The 20,491-nt window shown below is 51.9% G+C and overlaps 8 protein-coding genes across 8 annotated transcripts; 3 read left to right on the forward strand and 5 right to left on the reverse strand.

Moving 5' to 3' along the window:
• Positions 1-815: 815 nt before the first annotated feature.
• Positions 816-1,345, forward strand: PG997_010859 (uncharacterized protein; the record flags this gene model as incomplete). The annotated part of the gene is made up of 2 exons (XM_066815174.1): positions 816-824; positions 998-1,345. 2 exons carry the CDS (start codon positions 816-818, stop codon positions 1,343-1,345), a joined length of 357 nt encoding a protein of 118 aa, XP_066664464.1.
• A 1,637-nt stretch (positions 1,346-2,982) lies between these two features.
• Positions 2,983-3,647, reverse strand: PG997_010860 (uncharacterized protein; the record flags this gene model as incomplete). The annotated part of the gene is made up of 2 exons (XM_066815175.1): positions 2,983-3,246; positions 3,318-3,647. The coding sequence occupies 2 exons, from the start codon at positions 3,645-3,647 to the stop codon at positions 2,983-2,985; spliced, it is 594 nt and encodes a 197-aa protein (XP_066664465.1).
• Positions 3,648-4,064: 417 nt separating this feature from the next.
• On the reverse strand, positions 4,065-6,115 carry PG997_010861 (uncharacterized protein; the record flags this gene model as incomplete). Its single annotated transcript, XM_066815176.1, has 4 exons — positions 4,065-4,665; positions 4,774-5,606; positions 5,651-5,994; positions 6,058-6,115. The coding sequence occupies 4 exons, from the start codon at positions 6,113-6,115 to the stop codon at positions 4,065-4,067; spliced, it is 1,836 nt and encodes a 611-aa protein (XP_066664466.1).
• Positions 6,116-7,945: 1,830 nt separating this feature from the next.
• On the reverse strand, positions 7,946-9,095 carry PG997_010862 (uncharacterized protein; the record flags this gene model as incomplete). Its single annotated transcript, XM_066815177.1, has 2 exons — positions 7,946-8,257; positions 8,283-9,095. 2 exons carry the CDS (start codon positions 9,093-9,095, stop codon positions 7,946-7,948), a joined length of 1,125 nt encoding a protein of 374 aa, XP_066664467.1.
• Positions 9,096-9,806: 711 nt separating this feature from the next.
• On the forward strand, positions 9,807-11,210 carry PG997_010863 (uncharacterized protein; the record flags this gene model as incomplete). Its single annotated transcript, XM_066815178.1, has 1 exon — positions 9,807-11,210. One exon carries the CDS (start codon positions 9,807-9,809, stop codon positions 11,208-11,210), a length of 1,404 nt encoding a protein of 467 aa, XP_066664468.1.
• A 1,700-nt stretch (positions 11,211-12,910) lies between these two features.
• Positions 12,911-13,791, forward strand: PG997_010864 (UDP-glucose-sterol transferase; the record flags this gene model as incomplete). Its single annotated transcript, XM_066815179.1, has 4 exons — positions 12,911-13,031; positions 13,079-13,368; positions 13,460-13,605; positions 13,668-13,791. 4 exons carry the CDS (start codon positions 12,911-12,913, stop codon positions 13,789-13,791), a joined length of 681 nt encoding a protein of 226 aa, XP_066664469.1.
• Positions 13,792-16,094: 2,303 nt separating this feature from the next.
• PG997_010865 (Clr5 domain-containing protein) lies at positions 16,095-18,674 on the reverse strand (the record flags this gene model as incomplete). The annotated part of the gene is made up of 3 exons (XM_066815180.1): positions 16,095-18,213; positions 18,264-18,439; positions 18,486-18,674. The coding sequence occupies 3 exons, from the start codon at positions 18,672-18,674 to the stop codon at positions 16,095-16,097; spliced, it is 2,484 nt and encodes an 827-aa protein (XP_066664470.1).
• Positions 18,675-19,740: 1,066 nt separating this feature from the next.
• Positions 19,741-20,182, reverse strand: PG997_010866 (uncharacterized protein; the record flags this gene model as incomplete). Its single annotated transcript, XM_066815181.1, has 2 exons — positions 19,741-19,818; positions 19,877-20,182. 2 exons carry the CDS (start codon positions 20,180-20,182, stop codon positions 19,741-19,743), a joined length of 384 nt encoding a protein of 127 aa, XP_066664471.1.
• Between the last annotated feature and the right edge of the window lie 309 nt (positions 20,183-20,491).

Below are 20,491 nucleotides of genomic sequence, written 5' to 3' on the forward strand. Positions count from 1 at the left end.
TTAATGAGGGAACGAGGCTAAATATAAAACGAATATTCCTTTATATAGTTTCTTAAATACTCTCGCTCACTTAATAATTAATTTAAATATTAATCTTTATTTATTAATAAGGTATATACTTTAACGACCTATTATAATACTATAAGCTACGCCTTAACACTTATTTAAAACTTAATTACTTTATTACTCTACCGATAATATAATTTTATTACCCGTTTAAATACTCTCTCGCATTGTTAACATAAACCCGCGTACGTTCTACCAGGTTTCTATTAGACCCCTAATAGGCATCGTTACAAATATCCCCGATTTATTTAAATAACCGATCCGATTACTGCATTTATCCTTTCGCGACTTCCTTTTTAATTTAAAAAAGCGAGATAATAACTAATTTTAAATTAATAAAAAAAGGTTCACCGCCGGCTAGCCACAGAATATCTACGAATTATAAATAGCTCGCTACGAACGGATATCTATTAAATCTAAGTACTAAAGATAACACTCTCCGAGATCGATTTTTAACGAATTACGGAGCACTTATAGCTAGAGGTGCAGTATGCTTACCGCTATTAGGCATACTATTTAAAGTAATCGCATTCACGGGTCTCCGACGGTGACGAAGTGTATAAGTTTTTAATATTCCATTTCTTATATTAATTAAAAGCGCTTAGTTTAATAATTAAAGCTTCGAAAAGCCTAGAAATTCTAGCTACGTTAAAAAGTTTTACTATAAATTACTAGTTAATTTATTACGCTAAGTTACTAATATTTTATTAAATCGAGTAATACGAAACAACTTAACGCTTTCTTAAAAGATGCGAACCGTTTTATTCTCGCCAATATATCCATAATTCAGCTCGCCCCTCTTTAAATATATTCATCCTGCCTACTTTTCGCCCCGAAACAGAGTGTGGTTCGCGCTATATTTAAATATGATATCCCAGAAAGGATCTTGCGCCAGCCAGCAGTGGAAGATAAGTGGAACAACTGCCGCTAGACGCTCGAGGGCCACAGCGGCTACGTCAACTCGGTAGCGTTCTCGCCCGACGGCCGGCTCGTGGCGTCGGCGTCGCACGACGGGACGGTCAAGGTGTGGGACGCGGCGACGGGTCAAGAGAAGCAGACGCTCGCGGGCCACAGCGGCTACGTTAACTCGATGGCGTTCTCGCCCGACGGCCGGCTCGTGGCGTCGGCGTCGCACGACGGGACGGTTAAGCTTTGGGATGTGGCGACGGGCCAGGAGCGGCAGACTAGTGGCATAGGCACCGTTTACTCTATATTATCGTTTAATGCGGATTCTTTGTTCACTTTGGCCGATATTGGTACCATTTTTATTAGAAGCTAGTCTAATCAGTCATCACCTCCACAGCGCGAGGCTGCACGCTTTGGCTATGGTATTAGTAAGGATCGGAGTTGGATCACATGGTGCGGGAATCACTTATTATGGCTGCCACCCGATTTCCGGCTAAGCACATTTACTGTGTCTAGTTTTTTAGTAATTATCGGTTGTTTTTCCGGAAGCGTATTTTTCGTGTAATTTACTAAGGGGATTAAGAACGTGAGGGCTTCGTTAACTAGTTAAAAGATCGTAATACATTTATATTTTTATTATTTTTATAAATAAAAGGTTTTAAGGCGTGTCGTTTATTTATATTCTTTAGTTTATTATAAATAAACTATAGGATTATTTTTCCTTTATCTTTATACTTCTTTTATTTATTATATTATAAAATAGTTATTATTATTATACTAAGTATATTAAGTGAGGTTATACTCTATAACTTAAGTAGCGTCCTTTAAATTAAGCCCTCGGTATCTTAATAATAATAACTATATATCTTTAACCTTTAATCCTTAATAATAATATTAATATATAATAAAAATCTTATTTATTATTTACTTTAAAGTTAAATATAATAGTTTACGCGTAGAGTTTATTTTAATTACTATTAAAAAGATAAAGAACTTTAATCTTTTAATGCGATTATTTAATTAAATAGCGACGTATTAATATAATATATATAAATAACTAAATAAGGTTTACTTTTAACGTAAATAATAAGCGATAAAATTAATAAACTATACTTTCTCTTTTTATAGCTTCCTTAAATATTTAAAAGTGTAAAATTATACGATTATAAAATGCTTAAATAATAGCGCTAGCTTATTTAATACATACCTTTAATAACCCGAGGTACCGCGTTAATCTAGCAAAGTATCTGTTAGCGCCAAGACGGAGGTGGGCCCAACTTTAACAAATAATTGATTTCAATAAAGCGGAAACCGATTTCGAATTCGACTGTACCTAGATGTCGAAGCGGCTCTTAATCTGACATTAGCGTACCCCCGGATGCCCTAAACCCCAGTTCAGGGGTCAAAGTCAGAACAGTGGACCCCGCCCAAGCTGCAGGCATACTTAAAGCAGCCAGCACCTGCACTCAGAACCATCCATTTCCCCTCTTCTACCATTTCAGAGCATACATTGAGCACTTAACTGAACAGTGGAACGAAAAAACTGAGGAAGAGACATTTCCCTTTAGAGATAATGACAGTTATCGCCCAGCACACAAGGACCGATACCGAGTCTCTAAACGATTACAGACCGACTTAAGGCTGAGGTCGTGGCTCAAGGGAAATCAGCCGGTTCTATCGTCAAATGGATCCGGTCTCTTGTTGCGCTTCCTCGCCCCTTCGCTATCATGCAGGAGCTGAAACAGCCCATGCATGCAGGGTCGGGTCACAATGATCCCTAAAAAGGAACAAGGACAATGATGAAGTTGCGCACTCGTCTGAGATTGCCTCTAGTCTTAACAGTCTTAAGGAAACCGGACTTGGAAGGTGCTGATTCTGAGTCTTGAAGCTGAGCTCGAAGCTGCTAGCAGCCCTGTGAAAGCAAGGGTTTGCGATACTGGCCGAGTGGCTACGTACAGGTTCTCCGTCTGTCATTCCCTTTGAACCACTTCTACTCATTCCCTCCTCCACCTAGGCCTTCGCGCAGGCGACATGGTACACGCTAATCCCCTTCATCGCCTCCAACCCGCGAATCATCCCGATGCTGTCTCGGAACGCATCGGTGTCGCGGTACTGCATATGCGCCTCGACGCTCTTCCACCCAATCATGACAACCAGCACCCGAGCCTTCTCCTCCTTGAACTCCCTCTCCTCCACCGCCCAGCCCACAGCCGGCGTGCCGACCAACAAATCCATCCCCTGAGCCCCCGCGGCCTTCTCCGAAATTGCAAAGAACTCCCCGATCGTCTTCAGCACGACCCCTGCTTCTCCGCGCCGTAGTCGGCCGGGAAGTGCAGATGCAGCACCTCGACCGCGGGCGCGACGTCGAGGGTCCCCTTCGCGGGAGGCTCGAACGCGACGTGGTACGGCGCGGGCGCTGTGGTGCTAAGGGGCGCGAGCGAGGCAAAGAAGGGGGCGTAGACGTCCGTCTTGGCGCAGAATTGCTCGTGCGCGGCGACCGAGTCCCAGTCGACGTAGAGCGTCAGCTTGGCCGCGTCCTCGTGGTGGCGCGAGTAGCGCGCGCCGCGGCAGCCGGGCTGTTGTGTGAGGGTCGCGACGGCGGCGGGGAGGGCCGGCTCGAGGTCCGCGGAGGGCGGGAGGGTGAAGTCGACTAGTTCGGTGACGGGAGAAGACATGATGAGTCGAGTATGGGTTATGGGTTATGAGTTGTGAGATGTATTGAGGATGAGAATCATGAGATGAGGAGGGGTGAGGTGGGGTTTGGTTGGGGATAAGTACGAGAGGATATGATGTCTGTCTTATTGCTTATGGTGGGGTTCGAATTCGAACACAGCGCTCGGATGAAAAGAAAACGCTCGATGGGAGGACAGCTCCAGCAAGCATAGCTTTGACAAGGAGTGACATCAATCATATTCACGCGACCCAAAAATAGATTCGTCAATTGTGAGCAGTAATCATCTGGGTCCGTCATGGTGCCGCGCGTAGTTGGTTACACAGTCTTGAGGACAGAGCAGAACCCCGCTCTTTGCACGACCCTACTGCACAAACGCATCTCTCGTATCTTTCAAGTCTGATGTAAGCGTATTGACAATCTACGTCCTACTCAGCCCAAGTTCTTCAATGAACATATCCGCTGCTTTCTCCGCAATCGTCATTGCCGTGTTGGCGCAATTGGCGCTAGGTGTACGCGGGCAGACACTCAAGTCTGCAACTTTCAGCCCCTGGACACCGTAGACCCCCAGAGCCGCGTCAACCACCCCATTCTCCTCGAGCGGCGCCATCTTGCACGTCCCCGTGGGATGCCAGATCGAGTCGATATGGTCTCTCATCCATTTCTCGATGATCTTGTCGTCGTCGGCGGAGTGCTCGAGATCCTGCACTTCGGCAAGAGGGCCCTCGGACGGGGGCGCTTCGTAGGCTTTGGAGCTCGCTGGGAACGACGGGTGACAGCCTTCGAACTCGCCGCGGTAGACGGCCATGCGGCGCGCCACTTCGCGCTGCTTCTTGTACATCCAGACGTGGGTCTTGATGTCTAGACCGTGCGGGTCGGAAGCCACGGCGGGATCGAAGTCGGGTGGGTCGTCGATGTTGGGACTGGAGATGTGTAGATGTCCGCGGGATAGTGGATGGAGGCTGAAGGTGATTAGGGAGAAGTATGGCCCTAAAGGAACATTCCTCGGGTCTCCGGGATATCTGTTTGATGTTAGTAAGATGCTTACCATTGCTGAAGGCCGTTCTCTCCTCTTCTCCAGCCTCGCCCCTTTTTCCGGAGTAATACACCGCAGGAACGAATCGGCTTACCCAGCAACAGGTGATAGCATCATCAAGGGCCTATCTGAAACCTGATGGAAATCCCTGTCCCAGAACTTCTGGAATTCCGGCCCCAGCCTAGCAACATCCGCATCCGTGGGCCGCAGCTTCGCCTGCGCATCAACTGAGTTCCAGCTAAGCATCTTGTCGCCGTTCGCGACCAGGGTCGCCGGATCCAAGCGACCGGCATTGGGAGCATCCACCGTTTCTTCCGGCCCCAGGCTCGATTTATAGCTGTACATCATGCCGTGGTGGTCGAGATAGTCGTTCCCAACGCCGGGTACGCTGGCGACCAGCGGGACGCCGGCGCGCTCCAAAGCCTGGGGGTGGCCGATGCCGGACCTCTCGAGTAATAGCGGAGACCCGAACGGTCCTTCCGTGAGAATGACCATTCGCTTGGCTCTAGTCGTTCGAGATGGCGAGTGTGCTCCGTCGACCGAAGACTGAAAGGCCGGGTTAGGTCGGTGGACCACGCCCACCGCCGTCCCGTTCTCGACCAAGACACGTTCGACCTGCGTTTCCACGAGCACGTGTAAGTTGGGGTGGTTACCATCCTGGAGTCGAGGATGCAGATACATGTGCGCCGTATCCTGCCGTCTCCCGCTGGGGTCGGCGTATCGCATCGCGCGCATCACGCCGTTGGCGTGATCGAGATCGTTGTTATCCTCGAGCTCTGGCCAGCCTACTTGACCAAGGGCTTGGATGAAGTCGTTCTCGAGTCGGGTGGAACGAAACGGACCACCGGCCATTTGCATAGGGCCGTCGTATCCGTGGCGGTCTCGCGGCCCAGGGCCGTGATACATCTCGAGCTGGAGGAGCTTTAGCTTGATGTTATCAGCGTCATGCTTGTGGTCGGGTCTTGAACCACCTTCTTCATATAGGGCAAAACGTCCTCAGCAGACCACCCCGGCATATCCCACGAGTCGAAATCCGACCTCTCCGCGCGGCTGTACAGGGCCGTATTGATCGAGGTCCCGCCACCCAGAACATGGGCCGTCGGAACAAAGCTCCGGCGACCCGCCATATGCTCCGTCTCGGGGCCTTGGAAGAACTGGGTGAACTCATTACCCGGCGCTATGTGGCTATACCAAAAGGCCGGATGCAGGACCCTGGGCTCGTGGTAATTGCTCTTGCCGCTCTCGATGACGAGAACGGAGAGATCCCGGTCGGCATCGGCCAGTCTCGAGGCGACGATGCACCCTGCGGCTCCCCCTTTTCCAGCAAGGATGTCAGAAGATTACTTTTTGCCCCTGGATTTCCGTGGACAGAACGTACCTCCAGCTATGATCACGTCCACCGTGATATTGTCGGGCAGTTTCGTGTACAAGCCCATTGTCAGCCTACTTGAAATCCAAGATGTTTCACAGAAAAGTCTGCGAAATGGAGCAACAACAACTGGTTTCGAAAAGAAGATTGATACCAGGCCCGAAGATGGCGTCGAAATATCGTTTTCATCTCCATCGAAAAGCATACGTAGTGCCCACTCACTAGTGACAGGTGATAGCGGATCAGTGCCCGCCGTAACATATGCGGCGTGAGTGAGGTTGCATTAGGACAAACCAACAAGCCAACCGGCTGTTCCGAGACCACTCCGTGGTGCAACTCGTCAGACCACCAACACATGCAACGAAAAGTTACCCTGCGTAGCTAACTTACAGAGTCGAACGCCTAGAGGGGACGGGGCTCTCCGCCGGGTTGCGTTGGGTTCATTCCAGAGCGCTGAGAACAGCGACACAACTTCATATATTTCTCCATTTGCTGTTGAGCAATCCATGGCCCATAGTGGATTCATTTTGCATTTTCCCGTTGTTGAAATTCATAAAATCTGGTGCTGATGACACCCATCATCCTGTTCAGGGGGAAGTCAAAAGAGTGGAGGCGCAGGCTCTGGGCAAATTCATAAGAGTCATAAGCTCACATTTTCTCCTTCTTCCTTCCTCTCTTCATTCTTTTTCCAGACATAGACCACTTGGGCACTAGACAACGCTGGACGAGGCAATGATGGCCGTCACTCGGCATTGAGCCTCCTGTTACACACTGACACGAGGAGAGGCCGCGTTCAAGGAATCACTGGATCCATCGCCAACTAGATCTGGCCTTGTCGCGTCCTCACCTCTTCACTACAGATCCAATCAAGAATTTTTTGCATGAGTTGGACATGCTGCAAATTACAGGGCCGGATCACAATGGTCCCTGGGAACCAAAGGGCAATGATGAAGCTGCGCACTCGTCCGAAACTGCCTTCTTCCTTGGGCAAATCAGGCATCTGGGTGCTATTTCTGAGTCCCTAAGCAGACCTTGAATGGGGTCAGTACTGCTCTCGGTACCCTTCTCTCTCTAACGTTCTGACCCAACGTTAGGCCCAGACCACTCTGTACGGAGCTGCGGCTTGGCCAAATATATTGGGGTAGATCCGAGACACTGACTGTCGTCGTTCGATTCTGAGCCTCCTCATTCCCACCGCTTCGCAGGACCTGACACTTGAAGTCACTGGTTCTATCGTTATAAGACTCCCGGTACTTTGTCACATCTTTTCTATATCAAACTTGAAATGCATGCGGTAGATTCCATAGGACAGACCGGATACTGCATGCAGAGCCAAGTCCAAACCGTTACCAGCAAGTCCAATGGACGATGTCGAAAAGGTACCCTGGGCTGGATGGCCCTTCAGGGGCCAGCGCTTGAGCGAAAACACAGCCGTTGATGTGCTATGATTGAAACCTGAGGAAGAATGCAAGTACATGATCATCTCAAGCAAATTCTGCAACGCGGCCAAGTGAACGTACATATGAACTTGGGTATTGTGACTTGATATGACGTGGCCAACAAGATACATAGTTTACCTCGTCTCTCGCTAATTGTCATGGTATTCCACAAGAGGTATCTTTCAAATTCCATTCCATAATAACCTAGGCTACTACTAGCAAGACACCTAGTGCTGGGGACGACTTTGAACGTTCGAAAGCTACTGTTTCTCTCAATTTATCTGTGGCCTGGCCGTATTTTTCCATGCAAGCGACCACGAAACGCAACCTACGACACACGACCGCTATCGCTATGTTCCTGGCATTCGACGGACAATCACCAATTGACGCCAATCAGGCCCGTACTTGCTCTCCCAGATGTCAGCAATCTCGCGAGCAACTTCCTCGCTCACATCTCTCTATGCACCTCCCCAAGCTTCCGTGACCTTGGTCTCATCTTCGTGTCTCGCCAGTGTAGTGATGTCAAAGGCGTGGCCGGCCCAGACTCCCCGTGTAATGTTTGTGGTGTTCTTCATATTGACAGAGTCGGACGTGGACCAGCAAATCCGTGACACGACAACTTCCCCGAAGCCAATAATATCGATGTTGGGTCCGTGGATGAACTCCGGTCTCAGAGCAATGGCTTCCGAGCGGACAAACTCTTTGGTCGTCAGGTTGCGGAGGATCCAGGCTTGGTCGGCTGGGAAATAGGTCTCGTTGTTGACGAGTATCTCTCCAGCCACCGCTGAAAAAAACCTTTTCCGCCTTCGCCAACCAGCCCTCGATGCCCTCCAATGATATATCTTCGTACTGGAAATTTCTGCCCCGATACCGAGAGTGGTCGTATATCTGCCTCGATTCGTTCTCTAGACAAACGATTTCCTCCTCCGAGGTGGGAGGTTCAGTGAAGTGAAACAGGGTGAATGGGACTTTGCGAGACCCTTCATCAGAATATTCGGTCACCTGCAAACTGAGGAGTTGATTCACTTCCTCCACCGAGAAGAGGGTGGGCGGGTAATCGCCCACGTCGACATCTTCTCCTACACAAACGATCCGCTGGCCCGCCCAACGGCCCCGAAGGGAAGAATAATGGTTGTGAAGATGTATCCGGCCAAGGGCCCAGAAGTACCGATTCGTAAGACCAAGGCACACGGCATCTTCGACGGCATCGACCTGGTCGAAAATGAGCCAATGCACATCCTCGGGAAGATTGGAGAAAGTGATGGGTTGCTTGGTGTCGGAACTGGTTTCGTCGCTTTTTGCTTTCACTCGCTTGCCATGCCTCGAGGCCCTGACAGGATCGACCTCATGTTTCGCAAACGTCTCTGCTGAGTTTTTTGAGGTATCCTCGAGCGGAATGTTGTTCGCGTGGTTGGCGGCACGGGGCTGTGCCACAATTGTACAAGTCTCTAAGACAGGCGAAGTATTCTTCGGCTTAACAGGAATAGCGAGAAGATCCACGAGTACTTTGGGTAAATCGTCAAAGAGAACATCTCCGAGTTCGCCTACCACATGCCAAGGCAATGTTCTTTTCGCCCGGGGCGCTGCGAACCGGAATTTTTGGCCCATGGTGGAGGCCAGGATGCTGGTTGTGGAAACGTGAAGATGGATGAGAAACCGCAAAGGTAATCACTCCATTGTCATGGATGGATACTTAACATTGAAGTATGGAATCCGACGCCAGTGTCCCGATCGCTCAATTAAGAGTGGAATTGAACGAAATCACGCAGATATCGAAGGAGCGTGCGGTGGAAGTTGCGGCACGGTTCATCCACAGGAAGCAGCCCTGGGTCCTAAAAGGGTGCCTTCTCAGAACTTTGAGCACCTGCCTCAAGCAACAACTCGATCGGTGCATGTGCCTTACAAACCGCCGAGCCCAATTCAACTTCATGACGTACAAGCTGTATTCTCCGGGTCGTGGGCAGTTGTAGTGAAGTAGCACCCATAGTTCACTTGGCTCAGGCAGCTGGAGCCAAATTCCATCCACTTTTACGACGGTAGGCGAACACCATTGCAGAAACAAGAAATAGCCGGGAAAGTTGTGCAATGATGCTCAGATATCTTCAGCATTGGTCCAAGTTGCTACGTTGTCTCACAAAGAAGACGCGCTGTCGCAGAACCCCGCCCCCCACCACAGGTGCATCTAAAGGCCCCTAACCAGGCTGCTTGCCCCCCGCATCCTGTCTGTCAGAAGCTTCCGAGATCCTACCCTCGCTTTTGCTCATGACTGGCATGATAAACTGTCCAAATCCAGACAATAATGATTCTATAACCGCCAAAATGAAGGCATTCCATGGCACAGTGATCCATTCCTTGACGCTAGGCGAAATCGAGATCCTCGAGGACACCCTGCTGGTCGTCGCAGACAATGGCCGGATCGAGCTTGTCGAGCCCCGCGTAGATCGCGACGAGGTCCCCGCCCTCCTCCAAGCACGTGGCATGACGACCCAAAACCAGGACGGCGACGAGGGCAACATCCACTACCTCGCCCGCACGCAGTTCCTCGTCCCCGGCTTCGTCGACACCCACAACCACGCCCCGCAGTGGGGGATGCGCGGCCTGGGCCAGGGCCTGCACATCCTCGACTGGCTCGACCGCATCACCTTCCCGCACGAGGCGCGCTTCGCGGACCCGGCCCACGCCCGCCGCGTCTACGGCCGCTGCGTCGCGGGGTTTCTGCAGCAAGGGGTGACCACGGCGTCGTACTACGGCTCGCGCCACGCCGCGGCCACCGACGTGCTCGCCGACGTCTGCTTCGAGCAGGGCCAGCGCGCCCTCGTCGGCAAGTGCAACATGGACCGCAACGCCCCGGACACGTACCGTGACGCCGACACCGAGGAGTCCCTGCGCGACACCGAGGCCTGTATCGCGCATGTCCGCGCTGTCGATCCGGAGGGCCGTCTGCTGCAGTATGTCCTGACGCCGCGGTTCGCCATTACGTGCACCCCGGAGCTTCTCCGCGGCCTCGGCGACATCGCGGCTCGGAGCAAGAAATCCGCCAACGGTACTACTGGCCATGATCATCCCGAGGGCATGGCGATCCAGACCCACTTCAACGAAGCCGAGCAAGAGATGGCGTCGACTCGCGCCCTGTTCCCCGAGTTCCGCGACGAGGTCGAGCTGTACGCGCACTTCGGCCTGCTGACGCCGCGCACCATCCTCGCGCACTGCTGCTACGCGACCGACTCCGAGCTGGACCGGCTCATGCGGCTCGGCTGCGGCGTCGCGCACTGCCCCGTCTCCAACATGACGGTCGGCGGCGGCTTCATGGCGGCGCCCGTCCGCACCTTCCTCGACCGCGGCGTCCCCGTCGGCCTCGGCACCGACAGCGGCGGCGGGTTCTCGTCTAGCATGCTCGATGCGATGCGGCAGGCGATCGTGGCGTCCAATGCGCGGGAGGTGCAGAGTAAGGGGCAATTAAAGGGGTTGACCATCCCCGAGGTGTTTCACCTGGCTACGCTGGGCGGGGCGAAGGTCTGTGGGTTGCAGAATAAGGTTGGCACCCTCGAGGTCGGAAAGGAGTTCGACGCCATTCTCGTCAATGCGGATCCGGCGCTGCCGGGGGTCATGACTATGGTCGAGGAGGAGGACTCGCTGGCTACGGTGTTTGAGAAGTTCGTCATGACGGGCGATGACCGGAATATTGAACAGGTGTTTGTCCGCGGGCGACTAGTCAAGTCATAGGAATAGATAGATTACGGATTAAAGGAGGGCGCTCTACTCGAACTACATTTATGTTCGACCATGGGAGAAAATGTTCTCGGGGGAAGCTCATATCTAGAACTACATATTTTCTGCCATGGCGTGCATGAATATCTAGTATTCGAAGCAATAACATCTCTGAGGCCACAGAAACTGGTGGTATCGTGACCGTCGTCCCAAATACCTCATAATTATGTCAAATCAGCCCCAGCCAAAATATGGCAGAGTCCGTATTTGCCCCTTTTACTGAGCCCACCGGTCGTAGTAGCACTGCTCTCCATTTCCCGCCTATATATCCTGGGACCTCTGCGCTCTAGCACTTGCCCAGAATCAGCCAAGGTCTGCCAGCACATTATTTTAGAAATGCGCGCAATTGCAACCCCGTTGTGCACATCGACGGCGTGATGACGGTGACGATGTGTTCGCGTGAGCACTGGAACACCAAAGCCTGTTAGAACAGCTACGCATACGTGATGGCAGAACAGCCGTATTAGTTCCTCCCGAAAACATTTCAGCAGCGAATTAAGCAGTGGATAAACAGAGGTAGTGAATGACTGCAGAAAATCGATTTGGTTCCCAGACTCTCTACCCCTATTCGCCCCATCTTCCCCTTCTGTCTACGTCTTCAACCAAATATTCATCATCAGTTCCATTTATTATGAGTTTTCTCGTATTTCTTAGCTCAGAGATACAGTGTCTACTGCACTCAGACGCACAGAGCTGAGCCCTACTACGCATGCCCAGACTTATCTGGGCTTAGAGCACCGAGTCCAGATGACAGCACCAGAACATAATTTGGCGTTGCTGCAGTGGCGATTCGACTTGATAGGACCCGATATCCTGTCATTCATAATGAAAAACTATCTGTAATAAATTTCTACGTGACTCTGACCAAGGAAGGTCGAGATGATATTCCAGTCGATGGACTCACCTGGATTCTCAGTAACAAGGCAAACTAGGAGTTTGACCAGCTCAGCGAATCTAGGATCATCATTGGCATCGTGAGCACCATGATATACTGGGAACGAAATTTTCCGTAGATGTCTGTCTCCCTTGCTTTGATTGCGGTTTTGGTATGTACTAGTAAACAGGGAGTATATCACCCTTGTAATAGCATCGAAAGGAGGCCAGGGTGGGCCAGGAACCGGGGGAGCTAGCCAATCACCGGGGTGTTTATTTCGGTGCCTAGAAATGGGCGATCACCACAACCGGCTGCCCGAAGGGGTCTGGCGCCCCAAAGCTTTGGTAATGAAAGCTGATCGGCTTGTCATCTCGTTTGTTAACCGGGTCGTTCGCTTCCCCGGGAACTAACTCCCTTTAACGATCAAGCACTACTGCAGGGCACGACTTTTCGTCAGCACACAGACTCTGGAACCCAGTCGTTCACTGCATATGACAATCAAACCGGCAACGCCATGCGACTTGCCAAATCGGGGCCCGATGGCACCGGCGCAGCAGCAAACCCCCAACCGAGGGATTGGGCGCAATCGCAACCGCAATCATATGACCATCGCCAACACCATGGGACCGTGACAACAGACGTCACGGCGCCCGTTGGTGCGGCGCAGCATCAGCAAAATCAAACCGTCGATAGTGGCAATTCGCAGCCAACGTATGTCATTCATGACCAACCGCCCCCGTCGTCAAGCGACATGATTTCGGAGTTGGACGCCGCACACGCCATGGACTTTGGCGTGAAATTCATTGGGGGCCTGGACGCGATGCCAGGCACGGTGGCGCGAGTACAGCCAACTGCACAACCAACTGCGGATACCACCAATAGAGAGACGCCCCCGCCCCGTGGTCAGCAACAATACCTGCAGAACCATGATCCCGCCACGGCGGAACAGCAAAGCCCCCTGTGGACCTTTCAGGCCATGCAGAGAAGCGGCAACGAGAAGAAGCGGGCCGGCAGGAGGATGACCACGACGAGGCTGAATGCCACCCATTCTGGCTGTCGTGGAGAGACATATTTCTCGGTATCTGGCTAATCGTCATAGGACTACTCAAAATCCCACTCGTTATTGGAGACGGAATGGGCAAAGCCCTGCACCATACTCCAGAGCTGTACGGCGACAAGACGGTGCGGAAGTGGCCCCGGCTCACTGGATTTCCTCACGGATGTGTCGCAGGTTGTTTAGTACGTATTGTGTTCCTCGTTCTCTCTATCTCTGGACTATGGGCATAGTACGAACAACGATAACTGAGACTTTTTACTTCTTCCGTTTCAGGGACTGTGGTACGGACTCCGCGATGGATTGACAGACTGGGTCATATTCCCGTACAAAGCTGTAAGGGATGGCGAAGGAGCCCAAGGATGCCTGAAGGGGTTCCTCCAGGGCATTGCCAATATCATTGTCAAGATAAGTGCCGGTTTGTAACTAACTCAGATGCTGAGACCAGTCAGCCACTCCCTGCCCTATGCAAAGAGCTGACAAGATCACCAGGTTGCTTGGCCGTCGTGTTCCACCCTATCTTCGGAATATACAAGGAGTTTTGCAAAATCAAGGTTGTGGTAAAGCACGAAAGGACTTCGCATTTCAGAGACACCCCGCCTGTTTGATATCCCTCGCGAAGAGAAGCAAACGTTGTAGTATCCAGACTTTCTTAGGGCCAGTTCGCTACCAAGTCCACGGAGCTCAATAGGCTCACGCCCTTACACCTAATATTATTAGAATGCTACGTACAGCTCCATCATGGATCGGAGCTATGTCGGTCAAGAGAGTACAATACAAACACAGACAGAACCAAAGCCCGCCAGAAACTAATATCGCAGGGTGGTTTTCACGAGATTGGCTCCCAATTCGCCAGTATCCCAGACTCAGCCAACAGCACACAGCCCATCTTAGTTCAGAATTACACCACGGAATTGGCCATCAAGATGCCAACATCATTCTACCACCAATCTACTTGCAGCTCAGTATTGGACCTGGCCTTTGTGTTCTCTTGATTTCAGCTTAGTACTCTGATGTGTCAACCCCCTAACGATAATCTAGTCGAGAATCACCATACGCGCCTCGGTGGATAGACTGGATACACGTAGCGGCCAATTTCTAACACTGGGCGTGCCCCTTGTGCCACTACTAAACCTTGGTGGCCATTCTTACTCTCGGATAGCCGGTCGATGGAAGGGCTACTGGTGCATAGCGATTTATGCCTAAGTACGCATACAACAAAAGGTTACCACTTTACCGTGGCATACAACGCTACCACGGCGTCGAAATCTTTCGCAACGTTGCAAATATTATCAACCTTCGTCAATGATCCTTATGGAAGCGACTTCGTTGCTAAGGCGGCGAAAGGAGAGACCTGGAGTGAGGCTGCCTTGAAGTAGAGTACATGGGCATACCTGCTGTTCAGGGCGTAGATTCGCTGCGTCTCCCTTTCCAGCTAATTCGTGTCTTGTACGCCCGGTATTGAAATGCGTCCCGAAAGGTCGGCACAAAACATTCTTTCTGCGACAAGTATCCCACAAGTCGCTTCTACCGTGGTGAACCCATACAGCTAATCAGCCAGCGGGGATTTATTATGCTATTCCGACTGCTTTGTACATATTGTGCATGGGTTGATCGAAGTCCTCCGTACATATTCAAGACTATTAGGTACATCGTATAGCTTATAGGCCGACACCCACTAGACAGCAAGCCCTTCAGGAGGTGGTGTGTACAGGTACAAACTACAGAACTAAGTGTAAGGTGGATCGGGAGATTTGAGTAGTTCCTCACTTGATTGATCATGCAGGGAGCTCACCAAGACGCAGCGGAGTCGGAACCTTTACTAACGAGGACCATGCAGCCAACACCTGCCCATGGATCGCCGATACCACAGACAGAACTCATACACCCTGTAATGCATGCATACACACACCTCGCATCTCCCTTTTTCTGTATTTCTTGTCTCCGTGTCTCCCCTGTTCTTTCTCTATTTCTTCTGTCATTTCCGCTCTGTATCTCTTTCTGCCCCTCCCCCCCCTTTCGCACGCGCTCCATCCCTCGAGGTTCCATTTCCGCTTGCATTGAAATAACGATAATGCCATGTTAGCTGCGGGCGCAGCTGCTCCTCATGAGAACGGCGGAGTAATCCAGACCCCTAAAGGGCCCAAGGATCGGTTCTTTGATACCCGGGGACGTTCAAAGTGGCGGTGGAAGTGATATACTCACGCAGTACGCGCAGGCAAAGTACCACTCCGATGCTCAGACCTCTTCTCTATGAGCAGGGAGGAAGCTCGCCGCAGCAACATTCAGTTCCAAAACTAACCAGCAAACAGATGCTACGAAGTCAGTTCCGGTGGTGTTGGTCTTCCGGTCCAGAAGCCGCTTGACGCGTCTTTCATGGACATGTTGGACTTCCAGACCTTTGAGCTAACCTCGAGAGTCACAATCAGTGAAGGCGTGGCGGAGTTTCATCTCCTACCTCCATCTGACATGGAAAACGCGCCTGTTTCGTCAAACCATAGAACAGAGTAAGATCCTTGTCGGAGCCTTGGACTGTACCCTACACGAGCAATGCTAACAAGTTATCAATATGTCTAGTGAGTATCCATGTGCTCGAACCCCACAATCACAAGCCACGCCACTTTCCGAGTGTGAACGAAAATAGAGCATAATGGTACATTCTTGTTATATCAGCTGAGTACAATCTCGAAAATAGACGCCACGCTATAGATGTCTTGCCAAGTAGGGCGCATAGCTATATCACCGACAACCGAAACGCCATGTCTTTGCGAGAAACCCCGATAAACCAAACCGAACCCTACGGTACTGAGAACAATAAAGAGAAAGTGGCGGGAGCCTGGTGACTATACCCGGAAAGAAACGAAGAAGAATTCCCAAAAAGCAAAAGAATAAAGGGCAAGCCGAACCAGACTCAGGCAGCGGTGGCAACCGTGTTCTGTGTGTTCTGATCCAGACCCTCTTGTTGTTGGTTGACATTATACTCGTACTGCGAGTTCATTACCTGATCCATCTTGGCTTTGACTTCGTCTGCCTCGTCATAGCGCTGGACCTCACGCAGTTCCACCTCGAGCTTGCCGAGGAAGATCATCAGGGTGCTGGGCCCGAGCCCCTTGAACAGTTCGTAGTTGAACTCGGGCATGTCCCTGCGCCTCTCGAAGTTCTCGATGTAGTCGACCATCTCGTAGCCCAGATGGATGCCGGCGTCCGAGTCTCGCATCTTGCGGAAGACCACCATGAGTACGATACTAGCGTACACACGTTCATATGGGTCATTCTTTCCCTCCTGCGAGTTGCGGATCTCCCGGAGCATGTTGCGAGCTTCCATGTAGTATCGGTTACGCTGGAAGATCGCTGCTTGTTCAATCATGAGATGCAGTCTGTTATGGCCAAGCTTCTCTGCTCGCTTGACGAGTCGGTCAATGATGGGCTTGGCTTCGTACAGACCCATCATGCCAGTAGCCTCCATGATACTGATAGTGAGTCCCCGCAGATCGTTGACAAATCCAAAGGCAGACGTCTCCTCACCCAAGAACGGCTCAAGGTGGTCGAAGTAGCATTCCATCAGGGCTGGAACGTTCTGTGCGAACTCAAACTGGTCCATCCGAGCCAGTTGGGACATGATGATATACAGCGGATGGCTTTCACCGAACATCTTCTTGCACAAACCACTCACATATCTGAGGAAGGTCTGGGCCAAGTTCCTTCCCACAGTGTCGTAGAACATGAAGCGAATGGTCTGTTGGCAGATGTAGATGACGAGGCGGGGGTCTTGAGGCTCAATGATATACTCCGTTGCGGCAAAGCAACGTTGGAAAATGCAGAACGCCCGCTTGATCCGGTCCGGCTGGTTGGAGCGGTTCTCGTACAAGAACTCAAAGCCTGGGTTAAAGTCGTTGTACCATGCATCAAGCTTGACGCATTCGGTGTCCAGAAGAGATGTGTCGGTGTTCTGTGACAACGTCCATAAACCAGTCGAGAAAGTACTGGATATGTAATGTCGGGCAAAAAACATGGACTTCTCCGAGAACATGAGGGTATCGGGCGATGCCATGAGACGAATCGTGCCAGTGGGCAATGTCATCCTCGACTGCGTACTGCGGCTTGAATTCGACTTGGTCTTGGACTTGAAGGAGAGCGATGAGCCGGTGGATAATAAGGTCTCACGCGAAGACGAAGCATGGGATCCGCGGGATACGCGCGATCTAGAAGATGCTTGCGAAGCTCCGGAGCCTTGCCCAGAGCCTGTCTTGGCAGACTTGTTGCTAAAGCGTGTCGATGCGGTCACAGAACTTGGCTGGGTTTGGTCGAGCACAGTCGACATCCATGTGCCCGAATCATCGACGGAGGGATCCGTCATCTCGCTAAACGCATAGCTCGGGACGGGCGCGCCTCGCTGTGGCAGTGTGGTGGTGTTTTGATAGGCTGGATCTAGGTGCGACGTGCCGATGAAGTCTTGCCATGTCTCCGGCGGGACCACCTGCTGGTTCTGAGCCGTCACAACATGTCGCAACGCAGGACCAAATCTCCCCCTGGTTTCATTAGAATGACCCGCGGAACTAGCCTGAACCAGATCATCCCCCTCATCTGTGCCTTCGGGGGGACGTATGTAGCGTGGCGGGCTCTGTCGAAGTCGATAATCGCCTTCATGATATGAGATTGGTTCCCGCGCCCATGTGTTTCTGTCATATAGCTGTGCATGCTGTTGCTCCACGAGTTGCAGCGCCCGGGTGTGTTCCATGTCATCGGCCGTGTCGAAGTCTTGGACAGGAAGCTGCAAGCGTGAGTTCACATTGTCGAGCGACAGTGCATTGGTCAGTGCACTTGAATGTACATTCGACTGGGTGTTTGACTGCGCATTGGACTGCGCATTGGACTGGAGGTTTGAGTATGTGTTTGTATGCGACGACGATGCAACACTCTCTTCCGGCTCTTCAGTCGGGGCCCGGCGTCTCTTCTTGTTGCTCTTTGGCTCGGGACGACCTTTGCGCAGGCCCCATTTCTGGTAGATGTGCACCTGGTACATCTTTGGGCTGCATCGTGGTGTGAGTGACAAGCGTCGGATTGATGAAGAATAGCTTACGTCGCGTGGAACTCATGGTCTTCCCGCATGATGCGCATCACGTTGGGCAACGAGTGGCACATGAAGAGAGCCGAGATGGTGTTCTTGTACTTTGCCCAGTCCTCGGGCTTGGCCCACTTGGACTGGGAGTCCATTGTGGCCATGCCGCCCCGTGTCGGATCCATGGCGGCCGGGAACTGGCCGGAAGAAGCAATAGGTGCCGGAAGGAAGTGTCTGTCTTACTCGAGGTTCGCCGTCCGGGTGCGCCGTGGAATCGGTTGCTTCCTTGCAGATGAATTGATGAGAGGGAGTAAGAACGAACAGGCGAGGGCGGGTGGGCTGAGGCGGGTCAAAAGACTTCGTTCTGTGCAGCTCCCCCTGGTCGTTCCTGGGACTCCAGTGAGGACGAAGGATCAGGCCAGGAGCAGCCATTGACTGGACGATTGGCCGTTTGCCGAGACGGCCACCCAGCGGTGATCAGCCAATGATGGCCGTTGGCATCCTTGCCCGTCGGTCTCAAACAGGTCAAGCCTGCTAGACTAGTCCGATGCGGGGTTAGCCTTCCACTCTTCCCGGGCGATTCTGCCTCGTGATTGGCCTGTTGGCTCAGATTAGCCGCCAGCCCTTTCTTCCCGCTGCTCCTCCCGCAGCTCTTATCGAGCCAGTCCTCCTCATTTCCGCACCTCGCTGCTTCGGATCGAGGTGAAGATCTGCAGATAATGATTAGCTCTCCCCCAACGTTACTGTAGGTCGTACAGTAAGTCGTACAGTAGCTGCCGTGCTAAGGCTACCAGGCTAGAGGCTACCTAGTGCAAGGTCAGTGCTTCTGATCAATCACCAGGTTTGTCCAGGCTTGTTTGAAATCTGAGTCTTGCACGTGACCGTGTTTCAAGCAGATGGCCTGGTTTGAGGTCCAGATCACTGGAGCCCCTAGACCCCTACCCAATTGCACGAATTGAGGCTGTTGTCGCCGGCTCACACCACACACACATAATGGCGCCAAATGAAGCAATGCGACCGCAGCGGCTGTGATTTGAACATGTCCTTTTTCCAACTAATTCTATGAGAGAAAGGGAGACCAATTGGCTTCCCATTGGTATGTAAAGTATGTGACATACGCATAGGTAATGTGAACTGCAAGCAATGCAAAAACCTTTTGACGCCTTTTTCCCGAATCCGCCGAATGATGCAATGCTGAAGAGTTGGCTCAATTGAGCCGAAAACAAGAAAAAACCGTTGCCGTCTGGCTCTAATGGGGTATGGGGTTGACGATGGTCAGGCGGTGCAGAAGTGGTAGAAGTCGGTAAGGCCTGGTGGGCGCTTGGCGACTGGAGCCGTTACCGTGCGCTGCAGCAGCGCCCGATTCGGGCTCCACAGCTGCTGCACCTGCACCTCTGATCGCGGATCCGTAATCCATGATCGTAGCGCAATTCGATCTGCCTCCCACAGATCAATTCATTGAGAATCCTTCTAGGGCTTCTAGGGTTTCTAGGGCCGCTCAAGCTTCGTCGTTGCCCCCGCTGATGATACCGAAGCCGGTACGCTTGCGCAGTTGGGATGCATTGTCTGATGACGCCTGTAGATGACCATGTTAGTTCGTGTACACATTGAAGATGGATGTAAGTTCATCGTACCTCAGTCCGCGTCCAGATGCCGGCTCCGGCAGTGTGCATGACACCGTCCTCCTGGCTCTCCTCGGTCTGCTCGGTCTGCTCGGCCTCCTTGCTCTCCTCAGTCTCGGCCCGCGTCCAGATGCCGGCGCCATCGGTGTGCATCACAGCGTCTTCCTCGCGCTTCTCGGCCTCTGTGACCTCAGCGCGCGTCCAGATGCCGGCACCGCTGCTCTGGGTAGTGACGGTGTTGTTATCGGACCCTGGCACTGGGGCGGCGAGCGCGCTGGCGACAATGGTCAAGCCAAAGAGAAGAGTTCTGGTCTGCATCTTGAAGGTGGGTGGTGGGTGCTGTAGGAACAGGTGACTGTGACGTGATGCTTGATGAAGACGAAGATGGAGATGGATGTATGAGAAGCTGGAGAGAGTATCTCAAGGGGCTCTTATATGAAAGTCTTGGAAGTACTGGTGGAGATGTTGTTGAAGATGGAATGTAACACTTGCTGCATTGAACGCATCTCGAGCCCCTTTATATACCTGTGTAAGACAAGTCATGGCAAACGGTTGAAGGATCGAGTGATGCCTCCAAGAGGATACCGAGATACATGACGGTGGTGGAGGAACTACAAGGAATGTGAC

This window comes from Apiospora hydei (genome assembly GCF_038363865.1).
Source record: "Apiospora hydei strain CBS 114990 chromosome Unknown utg000008l_segment0_segment0, whole genome shotgun sequence".
Classification (NCBI taxonomy): domain Eukaryota; kingdom Fungi; phylum Ascomycota; class Sordariomycetes; order Amphisphaeriales; family Apiosporaceae; genus Apiospora; species Apiospora hydei.